Source organism: Felis catus, chromosome B4, assembly GCF_018350175.1.
Source record: "Felis catus isolate Fca126 chromosome B4, F.catus_Fca126_mat1.0, whole genome shotgun sequence".
Lineage (NCBI taxonomy): Eukaryota > Metazoa > Chordata > Mammalia > Carnivora > Felidae > Felis > Felis catus.
The window spans coordinates 141,365,056-141,389,966 of NC_058374.1; the positions used below are offsets into that span (position 1 = coordinate 141,365,056).

General features: G+C 57.7%; 1 protein-coding gene and 1 long non-coding RNA gene across 3 annotated transcripts; one reads left to right on the top strand and one right to left on the bottom strand.

The window, feature by feature from the left end:
* IL17REL (interleukin 17 receptor E like) lies at positions 1 to 24,633 on the bottom strand. The gene is made up of 17 exons (XM_045062552.1): positions 22,681 to 24,633; positions 18,115 to 18,142; positions 5,378 to 5,527; positions 5,088 to 5,197; positions 4,743 to 4,857; positions 4,441 to 4,485; positions 4,051 to 4,190; positions 3,778 to 3,849; positions 3,643 to 3,697; positions 2,999 to 3,162; positions 2,886 to 2,930; positions 2,548 to 2,605; positions 2,180 to 2,343; positions 1,906 to 1,986; positions 1,662 to 1,719; positions 758 to 946; positions 1 to 494 (listed from the first exon to the last, which is right to left on the bottom strand). The coding sequence occupies exons 1-17, from the start codon at positions 22,993 to 22,995 to the stop codon at positions 469 to 471; spliced, it is 1,815 nt and encodes a 604-aa protein (XP_044918487.1). The 5' UTR covers positions 22,996 to 24,633; the 3' UTR covers positions 1 to 468.
* LOC109501876 lies at positions 4,035 to 10,345 on the top strand. Of its 2 annotated transcripts, none has more exons than XR_006601225.1 (3): positions 4,035 to 4,173; positions 4,573 to 5,546; positions 9,989 to 10,345. It is a non-coding gene; the product is annotated as an uncharacterized LOC109501876 (long non-coding RNA). The 2 variants fall into 2 exon arrangements; XR_002160221.2 differs by lacking the exon at positions 4,035 to 4,173 and having other exon boundaries at positions 4,185 to 4,752; positions 5,281 to 5,546.
* Positions 24,634 to 24,911: the final 278 nt, after the last annotated feature.

Below are 24,911 nucleotides of genomic sequence, written 5' to 3' on the forward strand. Positions count from 1 at the left end.
GCGGGGGCTGGGGGTGGTCCTGAGCCAACGGAGCCTGGTCAGCCGTAGCAAGTGTGGGGTCGCACTCTGCTCTCCAGCGCTCAGGCAGGGGCCGGGGATGGTGGCCGTGACCCCGGGTGGTCCGGAGGGAGCCTGCACCAAGCTGAGACGGGACAGGTCAGAGGCCAGGCCATCCGGGAGAGAGGGCAGCCCACCCAGCCATTCCGTGGCCTTCAGCAGGGGGTTCAGGGAGGGGCTGAGGGCCCTTCATCTGACCCAAAGCTCCCCGCCCCGCTTGAGGGCCCCCAGGGAGCTGTGCGCGGCTGGGGAGACGCAAGGTGGCCGGCCCCACAGCCCGTGTGCAGGCGAGCCACTTCTAAGTTCTGAGGCCTGGCTTTTGCTGCCGGAGGCTCGGAGCCCCAGATGTGAGCCCTCTGCACCCCAGCATTCAGCCAGGGCACCTGCTTGTGCTCCGTGAGGCTCCGGGCCTCAGTCCGCTGTCCCCTGGGTGGCAGCTGGAAAGAGAGGGACGGGAGTGCTGGTTCAGTCTACACAATACCAACCTTGTCTGGGGGCACAGCCTCCTCCAGCTCACCCCCAGCTGTGTGGCCGGGGGAAGGAGAGGGAGCCGTGGGCTCCAAATGCTCCGGGCTCACTGGGCAGGCCCTTCCAGGCCCTTCCAGGCTGCCCGTCCTTTCTTCGGGGGCAGTCCACCTAGACCCCCAAAGCAGCCAGGTCTCTCTGCTCACAGGCCGGTCCCTGGGACCCTGGGACTCACCCGGTGTGGCATGGAGGTTCTGGCAGTGGCTGGGGTCAGCTCCCAGGTCACCTGGCTGGCAGGCGGTGGAGCCCCGCCCCAGATACGGGCCCTCAGGGGTGACCGTCGCCCCTCTGGCCTGTGATCTGCTGGAGGGGATCTTGGCTGAGGAACGGGGGCCCAGACTCGACTGAGAAGCTCCTCTGGGGGCTGGGAGGGGTTGGAAGACACGGGTGTAAGAGGCCCTGGCCAGGCCACCAGCTTTGGGAAGGGTGCGAGCCGCCCGGAGGCCTGGGTGCGAGCCCGCCCCTTCCCATCTCCCTCTCCCTCCAGGGCTCCTGCCGTCCACTCTCCGTCAGCAGCCAGAGGGCTTCCACACATGCAGGTGGCGATGCCCCCTCCCACTTAACAGCCCGGTGCCCTTCTCAGGCCCCGCAGGCAGAGGCCACCCTCCTGGGCCACAGCCAGGACCTACACGGTTCGCTCTGCCTCTCGCTAAGCCCGAGATCCCAGGAGTCTGGGCCTAAGCGGCTTGGGTGGGTGAAGGCGGGCTGATGGATGTCCCGAGGTCCCCGACAGTTGGAACCAGAACCCCGGCCGGGGGGGGGTGGGCACGCAGGGAGGAGGAAGCTGTACCGCGGGTGCCCAAGGACGGGCCTCGGGGGTGGGGGTGGGGCCGGGCCCCTACCTCCCATCCGGCCTGGCTTCGCCCTGGCTCAGAAGCCTGGCCTGACTCCAAGGCAGGTGGCCCCTCTGTCCCCCACTGGCGCCCGGTCTCCCGAGCAGCGCACACCAGCCCCGCCCTGAGAGTGAGAGCCAGCGACCGGCTCCGAGCTGAGGATGGGGTCCAGCCCCGGCCTCCTGCGGCCCGTGAGCGTCCACTGCCCCCGCACCCCCGGGGTCGAGGCCCAGGCCCGGCACTCACTGCATTGAAGATCACACAGCTGCTGGGGGGTGGAGAAGTGCACATCGGTCCTCCAGCCCTGCAGGCGGAGGGGGGGCAGCTCGGTCAGCCCGCGGCCCCCTCCCTGCACCCCAACCGTGTCCCCCAGAGCGACAGCCTGGAGAGGAGCTTTGGGGGGCAGGAGTTCCCCTGTGGGCTGATGGCAGGGAAACAGGTCTGGGACTGGAGCAGGTGGGTGGGGGCAGGGTGGGGCAGCACCACCCACCTGGATGCAGGTGCTGGGGACACAAGCCTCGTCCCTGGGGATGTCCACGAAGGCAACCACGGAGTCAGCCATGAAGCCACCCTGGGTTGGGAGAGGGGCAGGTCGCGGGAAGTGGGGGTGGGGGCAAGACCGGCCGTAGTGTGTCGCCATGGCACAGGGACACAGGTGTCACACACAGCAGAGCAGCCCTGCACCCCTCCACACCAGGCGGTCTCCAGGGAAGCCAAGGGGTCAACCACCTTCCCCAGGAAGGTGCCCACCCCGCCTGGCTCACTGAGGCTGGAGGGAGAGGCGTGGCCTGGATTGCTGGGTGGCAGGCAGGGGGCCACATCTTCCTTTGGTGACACAGGTGCACCTTGAAGCTGGCAGCACTGGGCGAGAAGAAGGTGACCCGGAGGTGGTCCTGAGACGCGGCTGGCCGGACAGTCATCTTCCAGGCTGTGGGGTGGAGGGTTGAGGCCCAGCAGCAACCCCCCCGCCCCCGCCACTTCCACTCCCCTTCTCACTGACCCGGCACCCTGTCATCCTGCCTGCCTGGCCACGAGGCATCTCTCAGAGCGCAGAAAAGGGCATTATTTGCTGCAACCACACAGCAAAAGGCCCAGGCGCCCTCCCTGCCCTGCGGCCCCATGGAGAGCTCACCTGGGAAGCCTAGTCGTTCGAAAGGGCACCTCACCCAGAAGCCCCGGCTGGTGGAGAACTGCAGAGAGGACATGAGGGGTGAGCTGTGGCAGGTGGGGGGTGGCCGGGGCCTCGGGCAGGCTGGGCCTCCTTCCCGCAGAACCATTCAGCTGCACCCGCTGTCAGACCAGGGTGGGGGGCAGAGGGGTCACTGGCAGGCTGGACCCCAGGGCCGGGCAAGGTCTGGAGTGAGTGTGGCTGCACGTCCCCGCCCCCACGCCCCCGATCCCTCTGCCGACCCCTCTGCCGGCCTCCCTGCTGCCTCCCCCTAAGCGCCAGGCTGGCGCCGGCCCACTCACCTTCAGGCAGAGCTGGGGCTGTGTGTCCACCAGCGGGTACTGCACCTGTGGGGGGGCTCGGGTCAGGCCCTGGCCGTCCGTGCCCACCCCCACCCCGCCCGGTGGCCACTCACCCTGCCCCGTGCCGACCGGCCGGAGTGCTCCAGCTCGTGGCAGAGGGCCCCTGGCTCCGGGCGCCAGCACAGGCTCACGTGGCCGCTCACGGGACAGGCGGGCTCCCAGCTCAGTGCCTGGCTTCCAGGGTGGTAGCGGATGGCGTCCCACAGTGCCTCTGTGTCTGCAGGGACCCTCCCGGGGGGCTCCAGTCAGCTGAGCCCAGCACCTGCTTAAGGAACTGCTGGGCCACGTCGAGACTCAGGTGCAGTTTCCCTGCGGGTCTCTGGGCCCTGGCCAAGTGTGTGTGTGTGTGTGTGTGTGTGTGTGTGTGTGTGTCCGTGTGCCTGTGCGGTGTCAGGGAGCAGAGCCCAGCGCAGGGTAACACTCCTCCACCCCCCAGAGAGCCGCTCTCGACAACACTTGCTTCTTCTTCCGGGTGAGCAGGGCCGGGGCTCGTGCACACGTGTACGCTGGGCGCGCGCACGCGAGCACACCCATGTCTGCAGATTCTGCCACTGAAAGGGCTTGCTTGGGACACCCCTTCGGCCACGTGTTGCCCGAGGCACGCTCAAGGACCTGGGCCGGCCCGGCCCCCACCCTGCCAGGCACCTTGGACGCGCTCACCTTTCCCGCCCCCTACTCCACACCACGGGGCACTTGCCATTTTCGAAGGGACAGGCCTGCATCCGCACTGCATCAGGGGTCGCAGACCAGCCCTGCGGGAGGGGCCGGGGTCAGCGCAGGTCCTGCCCTTCCCTCGTCTCCTCCCAGCAGTGAAGGCCACACGCTCACTGACCTCAAGGCACAGGCACGGCAGCTCTCGGCTGTAGGGCAGAGAGACGGCGCGGGAGACCCTGTTCACCGTCACCTGCAGCGGAGTGGAGGGCTCAGGGGCTGGGGGCCCAGTGGGTGGGCGTGGCCTGGGCTGGGACGGGGCGGGGCCTGACGGCCCGGGGTGGGTGGGGCCTGGGGCTTGTGGGGCGCGGGCCCCGGGGCGGGTGGAGCCCGGGCTCGGGTGTGGGGCGGAACTTGGTCTGGGCCCCGAGGCGGTGTCCGAGGCCGGGCTCACCCGCACTGGGGCACCCACGTCCTCACAGGTGAACCACTTGAGGCAGAGCCGCACGTAGTAGTCGGAGTCCGCGGGAGCCTCGGGCACCTGTACCAGAATGACCTTGCGGCCGCGGTCTACCCAGTAGGAGAACTTCCCGGCTACAAAAAGGCGGGCGGGCGGCAGGTGGAGGCCACGCTGGGACTAGAGGTCACTGGGCACAGGTCCCCACCTGTCCTGAGAGCCTCGAGGTGGTGACCCCTGCCAGCCCTAGGCACCTGGGGACCCATCGTGATTTCCCAAGTGGGGCGGGCAGAAGATCCCGGTGGGAGGGCGGTGGGTGCCCGCAGCAACCTGTGGGGCTTCCCAGGGGCTGCGGGGCTGTGGTCCCACCCGGGGAGGAGGCCTCACCAAAGCAGAAGGGCAGGTTCCTCCCCACGTCTTGGTCTCTGCAGTCTGCAAACGCATAGGCAGTGGTGGGCCCAGCCACTCTGTCCCCAGGAGCCGCACACCCGGGTGGGCCTCTGCCCATGTGCTCCACAGAAAGAAGTCCCGCCTCTCCAGGGAGGCCGTGACCCCGGAGCTAAGCCAAGGCGCTTGCTGGGAGCTGTGCAGCATGGGGCCCTGCCCCCGGCCTCGCGTGTCCCACCCCGAGTCGGCCCCTAGACGCCAGCGGCAGGCGGCCGTGCGGGGCCCACCCCAGGGGCTCTCACCTTCCACATGGTATTGTTGGTCCAGCCGGACCCCACAGAAGTGGGGCACTGTCCTCAGGGTGACGTAGAGGCTCTGGGCCACGCTTACTTCGAAGCATTCAAAGTGCACCTGGAGCTGGGCAGGTGCAGGTGTGAGCCAGGCGCACCTGGGGTCTCCACCTACCCACCCCCGGCCAGGCCAGCCCCTCCTGGCACAGCCGGAGCCCCGCAGAAGGGGTGCCCGTTCCTTGGGCATCGGGTCGGTCAGGTGTCGAGGAAGGGGGGGCAGCCCCGGGACAGCTGCTCCTGCCTGACAAAGGCTTGGGCTGGGTGGCCCGGCAGGTGTGGGTCAGGCCCTGGCCTCACCTGCTGCCCCACATGTAGTCGGCGGGAGGCCCTTGAGACCCGCACGCTCTGACACTGGGTCTCCTGGGTGTCGAGGCTCATGGAGCAGGCCTCCAGGCCCCGCAGGCTCTCTGGGTGAAGGGAGGGACCGGGCAGGGCTTGTCAGACGGGGCGGTGAGTCCTGTCCTCTCCTCTCTCCTCGATGTGCGGCTAGCGGGGCCGCCCTGCCCCACCGGGCCCGTTGGATGCTGGGGGCTAAAGGAGCCCGGAGCCCACCCCCCTCACAGTCAGCACACCCCGAGGCCTCTCACCGTGCAGCGTGAGGGAGGCCTGCACACGCAGGAGCAGGGAGCAACCGTCGTGGGGGGCACACCTCATGGCAGTGGAGAGCGTCAGGGCCTCCAGGATGGACCTGGACATGGACGAAGGGGACTGCCGGCAGAAGCTGCTAAGAATGTTCCCTGAGGAGGGGAGATGAGGGTGAGTGCCACAGGGCTCTCCCCCCCAGCACCCCGGTTAGGCTGTGTGGGTGGCCCGGCCTGGGGGGAGCCCTCGGGCGGCATGTCTGGGGAGGGGTCCTCACCATCTCGCCCCAGAGCCATCAGGGAGCTGGCCCCCAGTGAGTAGTGGACCTGCCCCTGAGCCAACTGTCTGTTGGGGATCAGGAGTGGGGCCAGGCCCGGGAGCCGGCCACACCTGAGTGTGGGTAGCTGCTGCCCTGCCTGGGGTGCAGGGGTGAATGGAGCCTGCCTTCCCATAAGCTGGCAAGCCCCATCGCCCATCTTCAAAGATGAGCAACAGAAAAGGCCTGCTAGGGGGCCCCTGGGTCATGACCCCGATGTCATGCAGCCTCGGGCTCTGTTCACAGGCCAGCGGCTGCCCTGGTGCAGGCAGGACTGGCCCGGAGGCCTTGGCGGGGCTGGGGCTGGGGCAGGCCCTGGGGCTGAGCAGCAGTCGTGGCCTTCACTTGGCCGGGCTTGCAGCTGGGGACTTGGGGGACAGTGGAGTTAGTTCCACACGAGCCGTGGAGCCCTGGGGAGGCCTGTGCCCCCCAGAGTCAGCGGCCCGGGTGCCCTCCTGCGTGCAGGGCTGTGGCTCGTCTGCAGGCATGAGAGATGGCCTTGAGTCCTGGTGCCACGTGAGGTGGAGGGAGTAACCCCGAGGTGGGACCATGTGTCCAGGGAGGGGAAGGTGCGTGTGCTCGGTGGGTGCTTCGGGGGCTCAGAACCCCCAGGGTCCCCACGGGGCATATGAGGAGGACGTCACCGGGGACAGAACTCAGGGGAAGTGCAGGCACCACAGCCTGTCAGACCAGGCTGAGGCGCTGCCGCGCAAATCAAGGGGGAGGGGAGGAAGATGGCGACCAGACGCCTCTGCGGTGAGACTGAGGCGGGAACGGAGGCTCCTCAAAGGCCCTAGCGCTCGAGGCCTGAGGCGCCGACCTGAAGGCACAGAGCAGCCATCTGTCCCCAAGCCTGGGGCCACAGGCTGCTTCTGCTCAGGGACCTTCTCCAGATGGAATGCAAGCAGATGGTCCATGGAGAAGGCAGGTCTTTGCAGGAGGGCAGTGGCCCGACCACGGGGGCACGGGCAAACATGCTGTGGTAGGTAAGGCACCGTGGAGCCTGTCACTCAACAGGGCCCATACTGACTGGCTTCAGAAACAGACTCCATGAGATCTGAATACGTTCATGGGAAAGAAGTCCAGCTCCGTGGATCCCACTGGGGCCAAGATGGAGTCACGGTGGTGAGGTTTACCCTCCTGCCTGACACAGCCTGGAAAACCAGACAAAATGTGTGGAGCGGTGGTTTCACGACATGACACGAGGAAAAGAAGGAGAGCGATGTCCTTGACACAGGGGACACATACGTGAGTTCCGCACATGCGACAGTGTCTTGAGAGCGTTTTCAGGCTGTGGTGGAGGGAGGGGACCCAGGGGAGCCTGGCACTCTCCCTGAGTCGAGGAAACGGGCAGAGAGCCTGGGCTGACCAAAGCACCAGCACTAGCAGGACGGAGTGCGAGACAGGAGAGAAGGCTTCGGAGAGAACCGCGAAGAACGTCCACCCTGCCAGGCACAGGTCAGCACACGCGTGTGAGGGAACTACCGGAGGCAGGGGAGGAACCGGCCCAGAGGATCTGAGGGAAGAGTGTCCTGCACGCGTGCGGGGCCGAGAATAGTTCCTGTTCTCAGCCAGGCACTGGGTAGGTGCCACACACGCGAGTCTTGCCTCAATAGGGGACAATTAGCCTCAGACTGATTGCTGCGCTCATCGCGCCCAACATGTCTTAAAAGCAAGACCCCAAAAAGTTTAAGCTGTTTGCAAGCAACTTAACTGTATTCCAGGAAAGCCTCAACAGTATTTGTACGAACAAAAATACATATCCAGCACATCACGGGGTAAAATTCACGATGTCTGCCATCCAATAAAAAATTACAAGACATGCAAGGGACCAGGAAAATACAATCTATAATGAGAAGAATCGATTAATTGAAACTGATACAGGTATTAGAATTGTTAGTCAAGAACATTAAAACAATTATTATAACTGTATTCCGTATGTTCGAAAAGTTAATTATAGATATGGAAGATTAGACAGATAGGTAGATAGATCTCCAATCCAACTTCTAGAGAAAGACTACAATGTCTGAGATGAAAAAATACATCAAATGGGATTAATAGCAGATGAGATATTAAAAAAAAAAAAAGACCGGAGAACCTAACATGGCAATAGAAAGTATCCAAAAGTAAATGGAAAGAGATAATGATGATGATGGTATAACAGTAGAAGCATTGGCAGGACAACTTCAGTGGCTTAATGCACGTGTAACTGGAATCCCCAGAGGAAGGGGGAATGAAACAAAATCTTGAAGAAGTGATAGATATCTCCCAACTTGATGAAAACTGTAAACTCGCAGATCCAGGAAGCTTGGTGAGTGCCAAGTGTAAGAAAGATGAAAAAAATCATGAGGGGGAGAAGGTGTGACTACAACAGCACAAATGCCCAGAGGGCAGAAGTGGAGCTGCCAAGGGTAGGATCGTAGGTTATTTTTGAGGTGCTGCATTGTCACTTGAAGGGAGACTCGAAGGAGTTAAAGATGTATATTATAAATGTGAAAAAAAAATCCAAAAAGCAAAACAAAAAACACCAAAGCAATCACTAAAATAACAGTTTGAACTAATAAGTCAACTAAGAAGATAAAATGAAATCACACACACACACACACACACACACACACACATACACACACACACAGAAATAACTAATAAGGCAGAACAAGAAAAGGTTAATGAAGAAGAGATGGAACAAAACACAAATAGGAAGAAGATCAATTAAACCTAATCATCTCGGGGCACCTGGGTGGCTCAGTCGGTTGAGCATCCGACTTCAGCTCAGGTCATGATCTCACGGTGAGTTCGAGCCCCGCATAGGGCTGTGCGCTGACAGCTCGGAGACTGGAGCCCGCTTCGGATTCTGTGTCTCCCTCTCTCTCTGCCCCTCCCCTGCTCGTGCTCTGTCTCTCTCTGTCTCAAAAATAAATAAAAACATTTTAAAAATTTAAAAAACCTAACCATCTCAATAATCATATTAAGCGTAAATGTTTAATACCACAGGTAGGCAAAGATTTTCAGACTGTACAGAAAAGCAAGACCCAACTGTAAACTGCTTATAAGACATACACTTTAAATAGAAAGACACAAATGCAAAAAGACACAACATGCTAAGGCTAATCAAAAGAAAGCTGGAGTAGCTGTTACCAGACAACATGGATTTCATGGCAAAGAATGGGATATTATCAGGGATATTATCAGGGATAAGGATATTCATTTCACAGTAATAGAGGGAACCATTCATCAGGAGGACACAACATCCAGGATTGATATCATGCACATAATATCATAGTTTCACAGTGCATAAAACAAAACTGATAAAACTACAGGGGGGAAGAGACAAGCCCACAACTATAGTTGGCTGCAATAGTCTTTCCTCTATACTTGACAGAACTAGCAGGCGGAAAACCGGAAAGAATAGAGTGACCTTGTATAGCACAACCTACCAGCTTGACTTGATTGGCATTTACAGAACACCCCACCGACGACAGCAGAGTCTGCATGCTTTTCAAATGGAACATTTATCAAGAGAGACTATATTTTGGCACATAAAAGTCTTAGTACATTCAAAAGGATTCAGATCAAACCATCTTCTCTGATCAAAATGGAATTAGAAATCAATAAAATATTTCTGGAAAATTTCCCAATATTTGAAAACTAAACCATACACTTCTACATAACCCTTGGGACAAAGAAGACATGAAAAGGGAAATAAGAAATTACTGTGAACTGAATGAAAATGAAAAAGCAACGTATAAAAACATTTGGATGCCTGCCAAAGATTCGTCTTTCAAAGATGCTGGTAAGAGAATGAAAAGACGAGTCACCGACTGAGGGAAAATACTTGCAAATCATATACCTGGTAAGGAACTCGTATTCAGAACCTGTGAAGAGCGCTCCAGATTTAATAACAAGGAAACCAACAGCCCAGTAAAGAGTAATAATGAACAGATTCTTCACCACGGAAGATAAAAGTGGGAAAGAAGCCCGTGAGGAAATGCTCAACATCGATAGACGTTAGGGAAATGCAAACTTAAGCCACAATGAGCTAGTGTTACCTTGTAGAATGGCTCAGATGGAAAGGACCGACCACACCAAGTGTAGACAAGGATGTCCAGGAATAAGAATCCTCACACACTGCTGGCAGGAACAGAAAATGTCACAACCACTTTACAAAACGATTTGGCAATTTTTTAGAAGGTAAGTATACACCTTCTAGTATACGATGCAGACATTCCATGCCTTGATATTCACCCCAGAGTGATGAGAAAGGCTTGCCCATGAATGTTGATTGTGGTTTCGTTTTTAGAAGCCGAAACCTGGAGACAGCACAAATGTTCATCAGCAGGTGATTGGGCAACCAGACCGTGGTGTAGCCATCCAGTGCAACGGGCTTTTGACACACGCCACACACGGATGAATCTAGATATGATTACGCAGAGTGAAAGAATCCAGACACAAGAGTACCCACTGCCTGATTCCATGCGTCTAAAATTTGAGAAAATGTGAGCTAATCGCTATGGAAAGAAAGCAGATATGTGGTTGTCCATTATCCTGACGGAGGTAATGGTTTCACAGGCTTCACGTAAAACCTTAGCAAACTGGATATTTAAAATATATACAGTTTGTTTTAGGTCGGCTGTATGTCAATAATGCCGTAAAGCAATTTCCTCCTTCCTGTTCGTCTACAGTATGCACAAGAGGCAGGTGGTGTCCTTGGCGAGATGTTGTGCTGAGCTGGGCCCCAGAAGAGCGGGTTTCTCCCAACCCAGTTTAAATTTGTACAAGACCATGGGGCGCCTGGGTGGCTCAGTCAGTTAGCTGTCCGACTTCAGCTCAGGTCATGATCTTGCAGTTCGTGGGTTTGAGCCCCGTGTCGGGCTCTGTGCTGACAGCTCGGGGCTCAGAGCCTGGAGCCTGCTTTGCATTCTGTGTGTGTGTGTCTCTCTCTCAAAAATAAATGAACATTTAAAAAAATTTTAATTTATACAAGACCAGAAGTGGGAAAAATAAAGCAATAATTTTTTTTAAAAAGGCTTGGGGTGCCTGGCTGGCTCAGTTGGAGGAGCGCGTGACTCTTGATCTGGGGGTTGGGAGTTCGAATCCCACGCTGGGTGTAGAGATTACTGAAAAATAAAATCTTAAAAAAAAAAAAGGTAGAGCCATTGAAAAGAAAGGCTCGTGGTCAGCGTGGAAAATAGTGAACTATATGGATGGAAAGCTGCTTATTTTAAAAATAATTTTTTACATTTATTCATTTTTGAGAGACAGAGCACAAGTGGGGGAAGGGCAGAGAGAGAAGGAGACACAGAATCCAAAGCAGGCTCCAGGCTCTGAGCCATCAGCACAGAGCCCGATGTGGGTCTCGAACCCACGAACTTTGAGATCGTGACCCGAGCAGAAGTCGGACGCTTAGCTGACCGAGCCACCCAGGCACCCCGGACAGCTGCTTATTCACAATAAAATGTCTAAGAGTAGGCTCTTGTCCCCAGTTAGCTGACAAAATGGGGAGAGAGTATCTAGAGGAAAGGCAAAGAGATACAGGCATGTTAGACTATTTGTGGTGCAAAACCGGGAAACAAGACAGTCATTCTGTGGATATCATCGTGAACCCCAAGTCTATCACGAAGACCCAGGGAGAAGTAAACACACGTGGTCTCTAAACGGTTTTCAGAACTGCCGCAGGGCCTTACTAGAAGAAGGCCTAACAGATGTATTTTAAAAAGCAGAAAATGGGACCCCAAAAGGAAGAAGTAGGTTACAAAAGGGAACAGGGAACACAGGAGTTGATCAAACATGATGGTGAATTCAAACGCATATTGACAAAGGAAGAGGAGGAGAAAGAAAGCTTCTGTGTGTTTAAAAACGAGCGGGGGTTCGCTTCCCGCGACGCGGTGGACCCGGCCCTTTGGGCCAGCCTGCTGCTGAAGACAGCTCCTGCTGGACGAAAAGCCGTACATATAAAAAGCCTCCCCAAAGCTTGTGAAAGGTGATGAAAGAATCAGGATCCTCAGGCCACAGCCTGAGAAAGGGCAGAGGGATGCAGTGCACAGGAAGCCACGTCTGCTGAGGGCATCACAGAGCTGCCCCCGTGTCGCCCTGGGTGGGGGGAGCCGGGAGGGACACCCCAACCCTTGGCCGCGTGCGGCGGTGGCTGGTCTGAGCAGGCAGGGAGGAAGAGAGAGCTTCCCGCAACCTCTGGTGGGTTAGGGTGCCGGTTCCCAGCCCTGGTTTGCATCTCTAGGAAGGTCCGAGAGACCTCAACCTGTTTTTCAATTCAAAATGGTCCCGATGGCCCTGACCGTCAGGCACTACCCCTGGGTACCGCTCAGAAACAGACGTGAATCTGGTCTGGAGAAGCCCCTTCATCGTAGGCCTTGGAGAATGCCAAGAATCATTTCTCAAGGGCATTGAGCACACAAATTATTTTCTAAGTTTATTTACCTTGAGAGAGAGAGAGAGAGAGAGAGAGAGAGAGAGAGAGAGCCCTAGAGGCAGTGAGCACACGTGGGGGAGGGGCAGAGAGAGAGAACCCCAAGCAGGCTCCTCCCTGTCAGCACAGAGCCCCACACGGGGGCTTGAACTCATGAACCATGAGATCATGACCTGAGCCAAAATCAAGTGTTGGATGCTTAACTGACTGAGCCACCCAGGTGCGAGCAGACATATTTAAAGATAAATAGGCCAGAAAACAAAGTGCTAAGAGGGAGAACCAGCAGAAACAGGCATTGGACAACCCCTAGAGCCTTCCGGTGACAGGTACCTCGGATGTGAGCTACAGACCAACCATGCTGAGACAAGCTTGAAAAAACGTGCAGTAGGGAGAACTACAAAGAGGGACCAAGCATATTCCAAAGAAACAAACAATTTCTAGAAATGAAGCCCACAGAAATAGAAATTAAAAATGCAACAAACGATTTTAAGAGCGTACTGGACCTCAGCAAACAGAGACTTAGAGAAGTGAATGATCACAGCAAATGATCCAGAGGGCGGCAGAGAGAAAAAAGGTGGGGGTGTGGTGTGGGGGGAACACAGCAGACACATGAAGAAATGTGGAGAAAGAAGTAAAATGGCCAAGATGAGTCTGAGGGCGTCCCAGAAGGGGAGGGAAGGGGCAGGACAGAGGTCACAGCTAGCTCTGAACAGGCTCACACAATAAAGTAAAAGTCTCCCTTATGAACATGGTTGCAAATCCTAAATAAAATTTTAGCAACTTGATTTAATAATTTAGTAGACATGACCAGATAGGATTTGTTTCAGGACTGTAAGTGTAGTCAACATGAGGAAATCTATCAGGACAATTCACCTCATTAAAAGATTAAAGGAGGAAAACTATATGATTATCTTCACAGATGCACAAAGTTTAAAAAGAATGTTTAAAAAACTAGGAAAAGGAAGGCACCTCCTTGTCTAGATCAAGGCCGTCTACTTCGAAGGCCTCATACACCTAATATTTGATGGTAAGCCTTGGGAGTCGTTGCCATAAATATCAGAACTAAGACAAGGGTTCCCCATTTAACATTGTCTTGGTGATTGGAGCCAGGGCCATAAGACCAGAAACAAACAAAAATCATACGTTTATAAACTGTCATCATTTGTAGAATATGCAATTACTTATACATAAAACTTAAGAGACTCAACAGGAAATTTATTAGAAATAACAGAGGTGTTTTGTTTTGTTTTGTTTTTTGAGAGAGAGAGAGAGAGAGAGAGAGAGAGAGGGAGCTGGGGAGGGGCAGAGAGAGGGAAGAGAGGAGAATCCCAAGCAGGCTCCATGCTGCCAGCACTGAGCCCAACGTGGGGGTCGAATTCATGAACTGTGAGATCATGACCTGAGTGAAATCTAGAGTCGGGCGCTTACCCAACTGAGCCACCCAGGCATCCCTGAAATAACAAAGAGTTTTTAACAAATGTGTTGGACACAAGATCAATATACAAAAACAGCATTGCTCTACACAAGCAAAACCAACCTGAAAATACACTAAAATAAGGAAACCGTTTACAGTATCCTTCTGCCTCTAAAGACCATGAATAAATGTTTTGAGGAAGACGTAAATAAATGGAAAGGCATACCATGTTCATGGATGGAAGACTCAACTCTGATGTCATTTCTGTTTCAAATTAAGTAATAAATTCAATGCAATTCCTATCAAAATGTGTAATGTTGTAACTAATAATAAATATATATTGGTCTGTGCCCATTATTTGGTGCAAAGATCCTAAAACCCTTGGAATTTCCCAAGAGATAAGAGCCTGGAAGGTGTCTTTGGTCCTTTATAACAAACCACTTTCAACCACACCTGAGTTTATGTTAATGAGGTAAGCCCCCCTAACCTGGGGGCTCTGAGGATAAACTGATGGTCCAGGTAACATGGAACTGAGTTAATTGTTTGGTAATATTAAAAAATACACACATTGGAAAATACCTACTGATAATTTCAGTAAATTTGACAAATAATCAAAAATTCATATTGGAGGAGTGAGAGCGTATAAAATGTTAGGACCCTTTTTTTTTTTAAAGCTTTTTAATGTAAAAATGAAATTTAGATACCGAAAAGCTCACCCCAAAAAACAGCTTTGTGAATTATTACAGAGCAGATGGCCTGATCATCACCAGACAGCCAGTCCCCAGCCAATCAAACCCCGTCATTCACTCCAGAACGAGCACGCTGACTTCCGTAGTAACGATTTTGCATTTCTTTATGGTTTGATCACACTCTTCACACACTATACCTGAGGCTTGTCTGGTTGTCAAACTTGGCTTATCCAGTCTGTCTACATGTCTCCTCCCCTTTGCCGAATCGGCCTCCCGGCCAGGCGCCCTCAGGGGTGCAGCCCAGCACCCGTCTTGAGGCCCTTGTATTCCTGGCAAATCAGCAGCAGGACCCAGAGGTCTGGTTGCTCTCAGGGTCTAGATCTTCAGCAGGCTAGAGCTGGTGTTGAATGCCATCACAAGGAGGCATGCTGTGTCTGGACCTCGGCCACATGTGACGTTGTGACAGCGCTAGCTGTCACCAGCACTTCTGTCACTGGGAGATGCAAAACGGTGATCGAATTCTACGGTTTTGTTTCCACTTATGAGCTGGAATACCTACTTACTCCCAGGTGGCATTCGCACAAGGCAGAATCAAGGCTTGATCAGGGAGGATGAAGAGTTCCTTTTTTTTTTTTTTTTTTTGAACGTTATCATTATGAATACATGGGTTTACACATGGGTTGCAATTTATTGCAATTCTTGTTCTTTTTTTAAAGCTCAAATAATATCCACTTGGCTAATAGGGTCTTCAGGATGTCTCCCAAGTACCTTTGACAAGCACCACAGTCTTTGACAGCTTCCTTGCTCTCTGCTATGACAAGATGTCCCAGGTTCTTCCAAACTCATTCTGCCCCAGACTGGGAATCAGCCCCTTCCCTCAGAAGCCCTGCCTGGTTCCTTCTGGTGGGAAATGGTATTTTAAGACCACAGTCTGGGCACTACGGAGGCTCATGGCTATGCGTTGGTCACTGGTTCTAGAATTTTTCTGTGGAAAGAGTGGCAATATATTTATATAAATGTAAGTATGACTCACGAGGTCATACTTATGTCACCAATTCAGAGTAAAGGTTTTACTTCACCTTTTCGATAGGACATCTGCCTCTCCTTTCTTCCATGCTGAAATGTGGATGCTCAGGGACACGAGATAATACAAGGCAAACCCGTCCTAACTGTCGCTGGCTGTATGCAAACAACATTACAGGCGCAAGTCTTAGTCACGGCACCAACAGTCAGGATGATGAGAAACGGTAAAAACATGTCTTGGCATATACTTTTCTCATCTTTCCCCACTTTTCATGGTTGTTCCCTACCTACATCATCAGAACATAAAGCCGTGACATTCCACACTGTCTGTCTTGTAACATACAGTCTCAGTCTCGCAAATAGCCGCGTATGTAATTTACACACCTAATTCCCACGTTCGTCTCATCAGGCGGCTTGGCTGTTCCTCATGGGAACAGATTCCTAGCAGGTGCCTCATAGGGGCCCCTGGGGGAAATATTCCGGGTGTCCCTGCTTGTTGTGCTGTACATGAACGTTGGCTGTTTTATTGAAATATACTTGACGCACAACATTGTGTAAATTTAAGATACACAACCCGTTGATCTGACACATTTATACATTACAATATGGCTGATGTGTCCACCGCACCTCTACTGGGTCACATAATTATCTTTACTTTTTTGAGTTTGGGATCATTAAGATCCAGTCCCTTAGCAAGTCTGATGATCGGAATACAACATTGTGGTAATATTCACTGCACCATGCGTTACAGTTTGACTGTCCTTCTGGTGGAAAATGTTGAAGAGTATGATCTAATATACTTTTCTTTCCACTGTAAGTTGTCTGCTATTTTTGCCTACCTGCCCAAAAGATTTCTCTCTTTCTTTTTACGATCCAGTAATCTTACTAGAATACGTTTTGGTGTTAGATATTCAGAATCCATATTCTTGGGTTCATGGTTTGCCTTTTCAATAGCTAGGTTCAAGAAAAAAACTTTTTGAAATCTTCCGGGAAGTGTAGTGCTTAGTATCTGTTCTGTGGCCTTGGTTTGCTTCTTCAGAAAGAAGAAATGCACATCAGCCGTATTTTGGACATTCTCCGCCAACCTACGACACATACCATCTATTCACACATCATTGTAACCTCTCTTTCAGTTCTTTATTTTTGTAAATTTCCCCTTTTCACCTTGTATCCCTTCTGGGTGTTTAATATCGGGTCTGTTCACGCAGGTTCTTCTACTGTAAGTCTTCATTTCTAAAATTATTTTTCCTTTATTTCTCATTCTGGGTGCTGTCACCTCACTTCCGAGAATTTCTAACTTTGAAATAAAAGTTTACAGTTTGCGTGCCTTTCTGGTGCACCTCCATCGTCCGTTGGGACGTTGTTATATTCCTTGTACCCTTTTATGTCACCGTGAGGGGTCTGGCCTCTGTCCCTGACACCAGTTTTCCTGAGTTTCCCGCAGGAGGCGCAGCTCCGGCCACAGAGCGCCCTCTCCTGTCGTGTTGGTGCAGCGTTTGGAAGCGGGGTGACGGTTTCCCCCCGCCCCCCGCCCCGTCCACGTCCTCTGCGGTCCTCGCCCTGTTCTCTGTTCAGCCTCGAGGGCACCTCAAGCTCCCCGGTGTGGGGCCGTCTCACGAGGGGTCCTGGCACTGGGGGGGCGCCGACACCCGGCTCCCGCCGCGGGTCTGGGGGTGGGGAGTGGGGGAAACAGGTGCGCCTTCCCGCTCCCGCCGCGGGTCTAGGGGCCGGGGTAGGGGGCAGGTGCGCCTTCCCGCGGGGGGTCATCAATGGCTGGGAGGCCTTGTGCCTGGGGGTGCCACAGTCCCCCATTCCTCCTCCGTGTCCACGTGTGCTGGCTCCGCAAAAGCCCAGCCCAAAGCCCTGGGCTTTGTGCCCCCGTCCCCCCCTCCCCCCCGCCATCGGGGGCGCAGCCGCAGGTAAGCCAGCTCACCTGGGGCCACGCCTCCGTGTCACCCCCACCGTCCAGTTTGCACCTGCGGGTTCAGGGACGCGGGCGCGCACCGCCACCGCATCTCGCGGCACAGGTGAGGAAAGGAAGGAACGAGGGAGACTCGCTCCGTCGTCGGGAACCAGCTGGGATCAGAGGCAGCCACCCCCTCCCCCCGCTGGAAAAGCGGGCCCCGCGTGGGCGCAGGAAGCGCACAACCTGAGCGGTAAGTGGTCGGGCCCCGCTGATGGAGCCCCGACGGCAAACAGACCCCAGGGAATTAAAGAGCTAAAGGAAAACGACACCTGAAAACCTTTAGAAACACAGCAAAGCAGGAAACAGGGCGACGGTGTCACCCCCTCAGGACCGGGAAGAATTTCTTGAAAGATCCCCCCAGATCCACAAAACCCATTAAGAGGAGACTGGTAAATGAGACCGCGTCCAACTGGAAAACTCGTACGCGGCCTTACGGGTCAACGGGAAACGGGGACGCGCTCTGGTGAGAGGGGCACCCCGGGGACACGCCGGACCACACTCGTGGGCCAAGGCCGTGACTGACAACGAAGCTATATTTAAATGGGGGCCATTTTGCATTGGACAAAACTGGAAAAGTTGACAAGAGGAAATGGAGGTTTCCAGATACTCCTGCTGGGGCGGCAACTTGCGTGGCCCCTTTGGAAAGTGGCCTCGTCCAACGAAGTAGGAAGGGGCGACTTGTGTCTGCAGGCACACCGCTGTTGTGAGCTGGGGGCCTTGCCCATGTGCGCCAGGTGGTGGGCAGGGACATCCGGGGGATGCTCTGTCCTGGGAGGCAGGCAGGGAAGGCCCGTGCAGAGCAGGAAGGCCTCCCTGCTCTGGCCCCTGGGAGGGGACAGGGGACCCTGGTGACCTGGGTGGATGAGGGCTGGAAAGGCAGCCAGTCCCCCTCTGCCTGAGATGTACTCACGGTTCACTCGGTTCTTGCAGGCGAAGCCCTGAGGACAGAACGAGAGAGGGTGACAGGTCAGCCCGGCCACTTGCTGTCCCGCCCCCTGAACCCAGCCCCGAAGGGCCAGGAGAGTCACCCGGCCCCTCACTCTCTGCAGGGGCCTGGGGGTGCCACAGTCCCCCATTCCTCCTCCGTGTCCGCGTGTGCTGGCTCCACAAAAGCCCAGCCCAAGGCCTTGCATTCAGTGGTCAGTCAGTAAACTGTGGGACCCGACCCAGACCGGCCGGAGCCAACTACTTCCCAACTTCCGCTGCTGGTGCCGGAAGCTCCCCAGCGCCCCCTCCCCCCTCCCCAGTTCGTTCTTTTTTTATTATTAAAAATTTTAACATTTGTTTATTTTTGAGAGAGACAGAGACCGAATGCGAGTGGGGGAGGGGCAGAGAGGGAGGGAGACACAGGATCCGAAGCAGGCTCCAGGCTCCAGGCTCCCAGCTGTCAGCGCAGAGCCCGATGCAGAGCCTGACATGGGGCTCGACATGGGGCTCGACCTCACGAGCTGTGAGATCATGACCTGGGCTGAAGTCAGACGCTCAACCGACGGAGCCACCCAGGCACCCCTACCCCACCCCCCATTCATTCTTTAGGCGAACCTTGGTTGAGTACCTCCTAGGCACTGATTAGGTGCTGGGGTTCGCGAATGAAAGAAAATGGGAAAGCACCCTGCCTTCGGGGAGCCTGCATTCTGAGGCCGGGGCCACAACCCAGACTGTGAGACATCGGCAAACTACACTTTAGGTTAGACGTTGAGGAAGGGTGTGGGGGACCCCAGAGGAATCAGGAAATCTGCAGGCGTGCTCAGGGCCTTGTGGGCCACGGGAATACGCGGAGCAAGGGCCGCTGAGAGCACGTGAACACTCCCTGTCCAGGCTGGCCTCCCCCCTCCGTGGCTCCTACCCCCACCAGACCGCTGCCTGACGGAGGGGCCCGTGGACAGGGGGCGTCTGAACTGGGCACCGGGGGGAGGCGGCTGGACGTCCAGGCTGCGGACCTCACTGTGACCATCACTGCGGACTGCACCGTGATGCCCCAGGGCAGAGTTGGGGAGAGTGCCGGCAGGGTGCGGCGGGGTGGCTGGGGCCCCGGGGCACCGCGCTGCGCGGGGCCTGTGCGCCACGGCCCCCACACGTGGCAGCGAGGAGCGGCGGCCCTCTGCTCCCTTCCGGGAGAGCTGGCCTTCTGCGGACCCAGGAAGCACGGACAGCTGGGGGGCTCAGAACGGAGCTCCGGCACTTGCCTCTGGTAGCACAGGTGGGGACATGGAGACTACAAGCCAGGCCCACTCCTGCCCCTTGGATCCGTGGAGACGGGGCTACTGGTGGCCGCATCGCCTGCTCCACCCCCGGTCCAAATACACTTTCTAGTTTGGGACAGTGCTAGATGTACAGAAAAGCTGTGAAGGTGGCCCCAACAGTTTGCCCCTGATATCAATATCCCACGTCACGATGGTGCATTGGTAAAAGCCAGGGAGTCAGCTCAACTCGTTTTCCACCAACACTTGTTTTCTGTGTGATGCTGTACTCGGCCTTCCCTGCCCTTCTTCACCCCGCTGTCACCACCCCCATTTTCTGGCCACCGTTATCTCTCTGGAGGCTGCTGATGTGTCCCCCCCCCAATCTCCAGTTCCCCCAAAACCTGCCAAGGTCAGAGGAGCAGACCAGACTGGATGTCTTGACCCCGGCGGACCTGCCCATGGCCCCCTGGTGAGGAGCAGAACCCCGACGGCCGGACCCCAAGGGCACTGACCCAGGGGGTGGCAAGAGGGCTCTGCTCAGATGGAAGGGCTGAGCCAACCGGGGTGCCCTCTCCAGAATGGGACGGAGTGGTCCCCGGGGCACGGCAGCCCAGGGGTGGGAGGGTAGGGGTGGGCAGCCCAGTCCAGCAGGCCCTGGAGGTGGGACAAGGGGGAGCAGGAGCAGGGCCCCATCTGCAGCCCCGGGGGGATGAGGGAGGGGCAGTGGCTTGGGCCCTTGGCCACCCTCGATGCCTGCCTCAGCCTCAGATGCTGGGAATCTCTCCTCGGCATGCACTGTCTTCTTACCTGTGACCTGAGCCTAAAACCGCCCCCCACCCCCACCCCAGAGCTCCAAGAAGGAGAGGGGCCCGGGTGTTTCCCCAGAGGTGGAATGCCTGTGTCCTGGCCATTGGGCACCTCCTGCCCTCTGGGGACTGCCTGTTTGCCCCTGTGTCTTAAGCAACATCCCCCCCCACCCCCGCTGGTGGCTGCCGTCTGCCGGTGGGCCCTTCAGCGCCCAGACCCTCTCCCCTCTGGGACACAGAAAGAGGGACGAGCAGGGACAAAGGTCAGGCCAGAAAAGCACCTGTGGGCAATGCGGCCCAGGGTCGCTGGTGTACCAGGAACTCCAGTGGGGCAGGGAGTGGGGCGTGGGGGGGGGCTGGCTGAGAGCCCCAGGGCCCTGCCGTGGGTGGGGTGGGGACAGAGAAGTAGCCGCGCCCCCACCTCCCCGGGGTTTTCCGTCGGACTTCTCGGGGCTTCCCGGGCCAGGCTGGGGGCTGTCTGTACGCAGGGACCCTCCCTCCAGGAGCATGTCTTTGGGGCGGGATCTGCGTCTCTCCCCTCCCCCCAAGCTGCCCCCACCGGCCCCGAGCTCCATCCGGAGGACAGGACCTTGTCCTGGGTTCCACCGGCCCCGGCGGGTCTGCTCTGCGCAGCCCACGGGGCCGTGACCCCAAGCACCAGGGCGCATTCAGCACCGAGGCCCCTGCCCCGCGCCGCGGGCATCGCTGGCTCTGGGGTCCTCTGCTTCTGTCCCCCCAGCTCTCGAAGTCAGCTCAGCAAGGACGGTTTTCACTGAACGCTTCCCCAGGCCCCGGAACAGTCTTCCCGTGGGAACTTGTGGGCTGGAAGGGTCTGGGCGCAGGCGCGGGGGTCGCCAGAGGCTGCCCCCCTCTCCCTGCTCGCCTCCCTTCTGAGCAAACCCCTCCTCTGAGCCCGCTGCGGGCCCCTCCCCCACCGCTCAGCTGCCCCCTCACCCCCTCTTCCCCCAACCCCGCCCCCAGCCGGGCACCGAGGTGGCCGCAGGGCCTGGCTGAGTGCGCAGAGACCCCCTTTCCCCGCGCTGCGCTGCGTACCCTGCCCCCTCCGGGCCCCTGCTCTCCCCTTACCCCTCCTCCCTTTTTCTCCAGGATTTTTTCTCCTCCTCACAGCCGCTGGGTCGAAGGGGCTAAGTCCTACCCTGTCCTGTCCCCATGTGGGACCTCGGCTGGGGCCCAGCGCGGCCTCCACTCACACCCAGCTGCCCTCACCCTCAGCTCTCCATGTCTGATGGGCTTCTCAAGCCCCACCTTGCAAAACCAAGGTTCCTTCCCCGAAATCTGCCCCCCTCCCCCGGGCCTCCCACTTCAGGAAGCATCTCCAGCAGCCAAGAAGCTGAAGTCAGGTTCTAGGGTCCACTTTGATGTCGCCTTGGGCACAGGATCCTCCCCCCCCCCGCCCCCCGCCAAGCCAGCTCCCTGTGGGCAGGGCCCAGACCACCATCCCCCCCACCTGGACCCAGCTGTCTCCTCTGCACCCACCGGTCCCACCAGCAGCCAGAGGGAGACTGTCCTGGGCACTCACGGGTCCCTGCACCTCGGATCTGAGCCCGGTGCCCCTGCCTGGCCCCCTGCTCCGCCCCCCCACAAGCCCCTCGCTGAGCTCCCCGGACCCTCTGCTGGATACACTCCCAGGGCTTGTGAGGCTGCTGTTCCTCCCAGAAGAGGGAACTCGTCCTCAAGTGCCTCCAGGGTGGCCTGGGCACCGCCCCTGGAGGCCACCCCAGTCCCCTTCACAGTCACCACCACCGACATCTTTTGTTGTGCGCTTTACCAGTTAGAACACAAATCCCCGAGGTCACAGGGCACGCAGTGGGCCCTCAGACTTCCCTCCGCCCCACGTTCATGTCCTTTCTGTGCGCATGTCCCTGCTGCATCGCCCACTGTTCCCATGACACCTTCCAGGCTGCGTCCCCACCGCGCCGAGACCAGTTGTGGGCGCCGGGGGGCACCGCCTGGGTCACGGTGCTGCTGAACGCCTCCCTCAGGTAAGGCTGAGTCAGCTGGCCCGTGCGAAAGTCTGGGGCCGCCACTGCCGCCACCCTTCCTGAGCTGCATCCTTGCCCCGCGGCTCCCTCCGGTCCAGGGGGGCACACTCCCGCAGCCTTCCCGGAGCGGGCTGTGCACGCAAGCCCCGCACCGTGGATGCTGAAACATGCTTTGCCGAAGCCACGGGAGGCTCCTGGCAGAGGGACGGCTCACAGGTACGCCAGCCTGCCCCCACCCTGGGGCTCTCAGCAAACATCTCCTAGGGCAGCGCTGCAGGCTGGGCCCGGCACCCCGCAGGGGCTCCCAGGCCCCCCTCGGCCTCCTCATCGCCCAGGGCCTCCCGCGGCCCTTGCCTGCCGCCGTGTTCGTGTGGGGGTGCCCGGCCAGTGCCCCCTGTGGAGGAACCGACGCCCTCACACTGGAGAGCCGGGGAGGCCACCTGACCATGCACAGCATAGGGGTGGTGGGGGGGCCGGGGCTCACCTGAGAGCAGGAGAGGCCACATTCTGCAATCTGGGGGATGGCCAGGCTCCGGTAAGTGCTCCAGGTCAGGGCCAGGAGCGCCACAGCGTGCCCAGCGGGCATCCGGCCCGAGTGACAGCTGCCAGGGAGCACGGTGTGCGCGCGCATGGGGGCGAGCCTGCGGGAGGTCCTGTGAAGCTGCCGCTTGCCTGCCCAGCCTGCACTCCAGCCCCAGAGACAAACGGGAGAGTCTTGAGTGAGTTTGCTCCCTGGGGCAGACACTCCCCATCCTGGTGGAAAGGAGCCCAAGTGGGCCGGCTGAAACCACAGCCCCATAACTTCCTGCCAGGTCCTGGCTCGGGCTGTGGGGCCTTCGGACTCTGGCCAGAGGCCCACGCAGTTTTAGGGTGCCAAAGGAGGCATCTGGAACCTCGAGTCTTTGGGGTTTCAGGTTACTGGGTGCCCCTCGGGGCTAGTCTCTGGATCAGGGCTGGCTGTGGGCCCATGGGGTTGGGGAGCTGTCCCCCGTGCCCCGTGGCTCCTGGGTGTACCCCCATTTCTCAGGCACTCATCTTGATGGTGGGAGATGGATGGGGGGCCGACGGCCCCGGTTGTTAGGCTTGGCTGGGTCTTCCCAGGTGCCAAGAGCCAGCCGTGCAGGAGAACTCTCTCCCGGAGCGGGACCTGGGACCCCACACCACTTCCAGGGTGTCCCCGTCATCCCTCAGACGCGAGAGGCTGCCCCCTCCGCCGAGCCCTCACCCCAGAGGGCGACACCCGGGGCCTGGCTTCTGCTCAGGAATCACCCTGTGCCTTTTTTTCTCATCGGAATCCTTCTGTGTATGGACGTTTCCAGGCAGAAGCTCACGGCACCTCGTCTGCTCCAGCCTCCCTTCAGGGCAGCAGGAAGGAAAGGACTGAGGCAGGGCTCTGGGACCCCTGTGTCTCCTCCCCGCCCGGGCAGGCCCAGACTCCGTGTCCGGGCTCCTTCCTGCATCTGGTGGGCAGGTGTGAGCGTCTCCGGCCCTGGGGGGGGGCACCACGCTCCGAGTGGGGGCACGTGAAGTGATAGACGGCTGGGGATCTGCCTGGAACCCCAACAGGGCACCCCAGGTTTGGAGGGGAGCGGACTCTGAGTGGCACCATCCCCAGGCTGGGCGCCCTGCACGGGTGGGCCCCTGGGACGGTGCAGCTGCACTGGCCCACGTGCTCCATGAAGTGACCCAGGATGAAGGAGCCTCTGCCCCAAGGATAGCACCTGCCAATGAACATCGCCCAAGGCCGTGGTCCCTGCCCTCCCGCGACCCTGGCCCAGTCTCCAGAGCCCGCAACCCAGCCTCCCTCCACGCTGGGCCAGGGCCTCAACTCTGCCCCACCTGGTTTATAGCATGCACGGGTTGGGACTTCTGTGGTCCCTGCTGGGCTCTGGGCACCCCACCGCACGTTGCTGGTGAGGCAGAGCGAACAGAGATGGGGCTCCTATCCTATCGTTTGCTCCCCTGTGGCCGCGATGCCCAGGAGAGGGAGAACCCGACGCCAGCCACTGTGCTGAGTAGCAGAGTGGCAGCAGGCTGGCATGTCTGGGCGTCACCGAGGAAGGCCAGGCATTGGTCTTCCCACTGTCCCTGGTCTAGCCCGCCTCCAGCGCCTTCGGCCTCTGGGTCAGCCAGATGGGCTGAGTCAGAAGAAAATGTGCTTCCCCAAGGGGCTCACGCTGCGTGGACTCAAGTGGGAACTGGGGTACCACATGACTTCAAGGGCACAGGCTTTCCTCGAGTGAGGCCATATGGCCACTCAGGCCCCAAGTCCCTGCTCTGTGGCTGCCCCAGGATGGGCCCACTTGCTAGGTGACCACGTGGCACCCCGAATGCGCCATCCCAGTGCCAAAGGGATGCAGGTGACCAGAAGTGGGTGGCGGATCCAACCGACCACATGCCATCATGGTCGGGGGTGGGGGTGTGGAGAAGCATGGTGGGGATGCCCACCCCCCACCGCCCCCACTCCCTCCCTCCGCCCCCCCTCCCCCGCCGGGGCTCCTGTCTTGGGGGCAAGGGCAGGCTATGGACTCTCTCCGTGTCCACAAAGTGCTGGTCCTGGTTCTTCCTCACAAGCCCCACTGTTCCATGTAGGCTTGGGGGGGGCTGAGACACCCAGCCTGGGCCCAGAGAGGATGCAGGGGCCCACCCTCCTAGGAGCCTCTGTAGCCGGAGGGGCCCCCTGATGAGCAGATGGCCCAGAAGTCCAACTGTGGT